Source organism: Podarcis melisellensis, assembly GCF_964234715.1.
Source record: "Podarcis melisellensis genome assembly, chromosome: 9".
Classification (NCBI taxonomy): Eukaryota; Metazoa; Chordata; class Lepidosauria; order Squamata; family Lacertidae; genus Podarcis; species Podarcis melisellensis.
In genome coordinates this window covers 9,032,643-9,038,611 of record NC_138541.1, presented here as the reverse complement: position 1 = coordinate 9,038,611, position 5,969 = coordinate 9,032,643, and the positions used below count along the sequence as shown (strand labels likewise).

Sequence of the window (5,969 nt, the reverse complement as noted above, 5' to 3'; positions counted from 1 at the left end):
TGACTTAACTCCACAGCAAAGCACAGGAGATGCCAGCATGGTGGCAACTGGATGAGGATTATGTGCCTTTCTCCAATGCATGTGCATAATATTGAACCTTACATCACTCATATCCTGTGTCAAGAACAGGGAACATTTTTCAGCTGGAGGGCCACATTCTCTCATGGGCAACATGCTGGCAATGGGTGGAGAAAGAGGCAGAAGTAGGTGGATCAACACACACTGCTTCCCTTACAGCAGTGATGGCCAAACTTGGCCCTCCTGCTGTTTTGGGACTGCAATTCCCATCATCCCTGACTACTGGTCCTGAAAGCTAGGGATGATGGGAGTTGTAGTCCCAAAACAGCTGGAGGGCCAAGTTTGGCCATCACTGCTGAAATATACTCAGAGTTGAGAGTGGATTTCATGCTCTTTATTCAGCTCATAGTGGTGAGGAGGAATGAAAGTTTCCCCAAAGTATCTGCTTTATATACATTATTTACTCAATGGGCTGCATATGATTGGCTAATTCAGGAATTCTCCTGTAGGCCAATCAGGTTGTGGATTCACTTTCATCTGAAGCTGGATTGGGTGGCTCCTGCAGACCAATCATACTGCTGCATTGTTCTAGGGCCAATCAGATTGCTGCATTCTGAATCCTATTGTTCTAGGGCCAATCAGATTGCTGCGTTCTGAATCCTATTGTTCTAGGACCAATCAGACTGCTGCATTTTGGATCCTATTGTTCTAGGACCAATCAGACTGCTGCATTTTGGATCCTATTCAGCTCAGTACATAACAACTGCTTTACAGGTAGGGCAAGGAAAGAAAGGCCAAATGTTTCTCTCCATCCAGACAAGAGGCATAACCTCACTTCAAGGACACATTACAGCCAGGCAGAAGCACTTGAGGGAGCTGGTGAGTCTCAAGGGCCAGAGAGATAGACTTAAGAGAGCCACAATCAGCCCCCTTGGCCAGAGGTTTTCCCCCACTTTTGTTCTACATTACTGTCCACAAGAGTAGTTTTACGTCTCTACTCAAGTTCTGTACTGCTACCAAACATGGAGGGGGCAACCAACATGGATCAGAAGATCTTATTAAAACCTCCATTCCATCCTTTCATGAATTGGTTAGACAGTTTCAGAGGACACCCATAATGTGTCGACGCACTGTATATCAGACTTAACCAACCTGGTAACCTCCAAACATTTTAGATTGCAGCTCCCATCATCCCCGACTGAGGATGATGGGAGCTGTAGTCCAATCATCTAGAGGACATCAGGCTAGTGTAGATTAGTAGTTCTTAAACATTCTTATCCACCCTCCAACCACCTGAAAATTGTTGAACAGACCACTCTCCCTCTTTTAGCAGTTGTAAGGCACTGTGCTAGTGGCTGTGATTTTTAATTGTTTTGGTATTAATATGCCACGGACCACTTGAATGAAGCTTGCAGACCACAATTTGGGAACCCCTGCTCTAAATAGATTTGAATGAGATCGGTTTGCTCTGAGTGTAGGAGACAATCCAACAATATGAGGGCACCACACATACACACCACTTTGCATTTAGGACAATAATTTATTATTTTTTAACACCATCATATGCTATAACATTTTAAGATGCTGCACAGCTGCACTCTCCCAAGGTGAGCTTGTCAAAGAGGTAATCTCCCGTGCCATTCTGGGGCACCCCCAGGCGCCTCAGGTTCGTGAGGAGGTCTCCAAGCAGCTTGATGGCCTTCACCTGCTCTTCCAGGTATTCCGTCTCCAGGAAGTCACACAGCTGAAAAGATCAGAGACAAGCTTTGGCCAACTACACAAGTATTCACTGCAAGGATATAGAATAGTATACATAATGGGGAACCTCTGGCCCTCCAGATGTTGTTGGACTTCAGAGACTTCAGATCCTACCAGCTAGCCTGGACAGCAGTCAGATTATGATAGCTGTAATCCAACATCTGGATTACCACAGATTCCCTCATGGATTGCTATCAATAAAATATCCATAAAAATCCATAAAATCCATGAGTGTCTGTTGGTTTAGCTTGTCATCTAGAGAAGGTTAATGCCACATGTCTTATTCCCCCTTGTGTCCTTCTTGTTAAGACAAGCTTTTGTGAACCTGTCCTCAAACAAGAAGGACACAAGGGGGAATAAGGCATGTGGCATTAACCTTCTCTAGATGACAAGCTAAACCAACAGACACTCATGGTACCAAATCATGGAAAGGTTTTCTAGATTTAAGTAAGAATAATTTTATTGATAGTAGCAAAGACTGTTATACACCAAACAGGCTTGCTTGCCAAGAAAAGCAGCTGACGGATTTGTCCATCTCTAGTTGAGTCTTCCTATTTTTAAATGTCATGGGGGCAAGAAAGAAATAAGAGGCATTGGTTTTATGGAAGGAAGGAAACCTTTTTAATATAGCTTTCTCCTCTATCACAGCTAACTATGGTGCATTCAGCCACCTAAGCCCCCTAAATATAAGAAAGGCTTCTGGACAATGTGGCATTATCGAAAACTCACATGGGGGTCTCCCTTCTCTGTTGCCAGCTTGTGCAGATCCAGCAAGGCCTGGTTGACCACCTTCTCCAGCTCCAGGGCAGACTGCAGGGCATCCACGCTGCTTCCCCACTCATCCTTCTCTGGCTTCTGTGCAAGAGTTGGATGCAAGGATGAGAGGTAAGGGCATAGCTGTCAACTTACAGATTTGAAAATAAGGGACCAGCAGCCTTGAAAATAAGGGACCAGCAGCCAAAATAAGGGACCTGCAGCCTCACCTGTTCCAGGCACTCCAGTCTTCCTGTCCTCCTGCAGTCTGGTCAAACTCATGCTGGTAGCTTCGAGAACACTGCCCAACCAACTTTGTAACCAGAGGTTCAACTGAATAGAATCTGAATCACATGCACCACAAGGCCTATGCAGCCTCAACTTAAGATGGCTCCCCAGCCTGGCTTTGCACTGCAAGGTTTGCAGCAGCACGTGCAACAAAATGGCATCCAGCATTCAAAAAACCCCTCAGCTTGCATTAACACACAAGGCATGCAAGTTCCACCCCCCCCAGTCGTTCTTAGACTTCTTATTGGGTGAGCAACGCAGCCAAGCAACACAGTTGGAGCCTCCCTCCTCCCTGGCCGGCAGGGAGGGAGGGAGAGGAGCTGCTTCCTTTGAAATTTAAGGGACATCATTTAAGGGACATCCATCAATAAGGGACAGCAGCGGGACATGGTGCTGGAATAAAGGACTGTCCCTTCAAATAAGGGACACTTGACAGCTATGGGTAAGGGATATTGCATCAGGGCCCAAGATATTCTTTTATCTTCAGCCCAGCCCAAAGACCTCTCGCTTTTCACCTCACCTTGATGTCCTTCAGCAGGATGCGTCCTCCCCGCTTGTTCTGGTACTGCAGGAACTTCTCTGCATGTTTCCTCTCTTCCTGGGATTGCTCTTTCAGGAACTTGGCCATGTGATGCAAGGCAACATCATCACGGTCAAAGTGGTAGGACTGGAAGGAGACAAAGATTTTGGGGTGGATAAAAATTAATGTATTTTTTTTAAATGGATTTAAAAATAATAATGGATTTTTAAAATTTAAATTGGATTTTTAAAATAAAATTCTCTGGAAGGAAAAATCTTTCTAAAGGTAGTTTTCTATTGAAGTTACATTATAGTCCAAAGGCTATTCATCAGGAAATAAGGATTTAAGTTTTTCATGTGTGCTAAAACTCAGTCTAAGTTTTTTTTAAAAAATTGTTTAACCACATCAGTTAACAAACATGGATACATATGCTATAATGTTGCTCTTTTAGTTAATTGTTTAAATTGTTAAGGAAATGATTATTTTTCTCCTAATAAAGTACAGCAGAAAAGTTGACCAAATATAAACAGTTAATTTATTAAACCTCACAATAATTTCATAATTATCTATTGTATAACCAAATCAGTAATTTTTGATATAACTGTAAAAAACTACTCTGAAAATTTATTCCAAAAATGAAACCATCTGGTTGTAAATGTTAAGATTACACCAGCAAGGATGAGTCTTTCTGTAAAAAAAAAGAGGAAGATTTAAATCAAGTCTTACTGACTAGTGATTTAAATCAATTTGATTTAAATCAAATCCACCCTGCTAGATATATAACCCAATGGGCCTCCAGTGAGCTCAAGGTGATATATGGTTGCCTGGTTTCTTCAACAGGACTATGTTCTCTCAACTCAGGCTTCATAGAGAAACATCTAACACCTGCAAGATCCCATAGGCATTAATAGTGGAGGACATTTGAGGAACCTTGCAAGGCTAAGGAATCTATCTGCAAAGCCTTATCAGAAATAGATGTTACTGAATTCAGTGCATGATATGCGTAGGATCAGACCAAAGGTGTGAAATTACATGGGGGGGGGGTGCAGTGAAGTTTATTCTCCCCAACAAGCAAAGATAGCAAAGAAGAACTTACCATGGACAGGTAGACATAGCTAGCATAGAGCTCCAGGTTAATCATTCGGTTTATGGCAGCTTGGCAGTCAGCATGGTAGTTCTGGCACACCTGAGACACCATCTTCACGTTGCAGCAAACAGAAACAGCAGCAACAAACAGTAACACAAGAGCCCTGTAGAGCTGCTTGGATCCCAGGTGTTATATGTGTACCATTTAGAGGCAGGCCAACTAGTGATTAGCAGCAGTGCGGCCCAATAGAATTTCTCTTCCAATTGGCTTTGTGGGTGGGTTAATGACTCAGCTGTTGGTCGGCGGGGGTGGGGGTGGGAAGAGAGAGCCTGCAGCTGTGTTGAACAAAGGCTCTGCCTTATCTCATAGCCTTTTGGCCTGAAGGAGGCATTATGTGGCTCTCCCTTATTCACGGGGGTTCTAATCATGAAAAGAGCCCTGATGGATCAGGAGAAAGACACATCTAGGCCAGCTTCCTGTTCACACAGTGGCCTTGGTGACATAGCCAGTGTCATGTAGTGGTTATGAGCGGTAGACTCGTAATCTGGGGAACCGGGTTCACGTCTCCGCTCCTCCACATGCAGCTGCTGGGTGACCTTGGGCCAGTCACACTTCTCTGAAGTCTCTCAGCCCCACTCACCTCACAGAGTGTTTGTTGTGGGGGAGGAAGGGAAAGGAGAATGTTAGTCGCTTTGAGACTCCTTTGGGTAGTGATAAAGCGGGATATCAAATCCAAACTCTTCTTCTCTTCTATGGGAATGCAAGAAATGAGTGCAGCAATTTGCGGCCAACAGCAACTGGTATGCAGAAGAACAATGCCACTGGTAGTAGAGATAAAACATAGCTATCATGCCTAGTGGGCAGTGAAAGCCTCCAGATGCTTTTGGACTACAGCTCCCATCATCCCTGACCACTGGTCTTGCTAGCTAGGGTTGATGGGAGTTGTAGTCCAAAAACAGCTGGAGACCCAAGTTTGGGAAACACTGGATGAAGTTATCTTCCAGCCCCATCTGGAGATGCTGAGAACTGAACCTGGGACCTTCTACATGCAAAGCAGATGCTCTACCAATGAACTACAGCCCTCATAAAAACTAGGAATAGTATTGTCCAACCGATGCAGCCTAGCAGAGCCAGTCCACAACATTTTGGTGCCCAGTGTGTTCGATGATGCCCCACCCTCCTCATCTGACTCTACATATAATGTTACCCATGCATAGCTGTCAACGTTCCCCTTTTCTTGCAAGGAATCCTATTCGGAATAAGGGAATTTCCCTTAAAAAGAGGGAAACGTTGACAGCTATGTACCCATGTGATTATCAACTGGGCAGTGTGATTTTTTTTTTAATTGAGTACTAGGTCTATGCGGGAAGATTGTTCTCAGGATGCAGGGTAAATCCTCTTTCCCAGGCTATAATTTCTAATGACTTTCCACCCCTACTTCCATGGAGTAATCAAGTAGGTGTTTCCATTGCTGTCAATGGGAGGTACCCTCTCCAATGCTAATTACTGCAAGGGTGGGGCAGATTTCACTGAGATTGCACCTGG

At 44.2% G+C, this 5,969-nt stretch overlaps 1 protein-coding gene across 1 annotated transcript; it reads right to left on the bottom strand.

Annotated features, from left to right (window-relative positions):
* Nucleotides 1–1,594: 1,594 nt before the first annotated feature.
* LOC309378317 (ferritin heavy chain A-like) lies at nt 1,595–4,634 on the bottom strand (the record flags this gene model as incomplete). The annotated part of the gene is made up of 4 exons (XM_081926321.1): nt 4,434–4,634; nt 3,338–3,484; nt 2,506–2,631; nt 1,595–1,762 (listed from the first exon to the last, which is right to left on the bottom strand). Exons 1-4 carry the CDS (start codon nt 4,533–4,535, stop codon nt 1,595–1,597), a joined length of 543 nt encoding a protein of 180 aa, XP_081782447.1. The 5' UTR covers nt 4,536–4,634.
* Between the last annotated feature and the right edge of the window lie 1,335 nt (nt 4,635–5,969).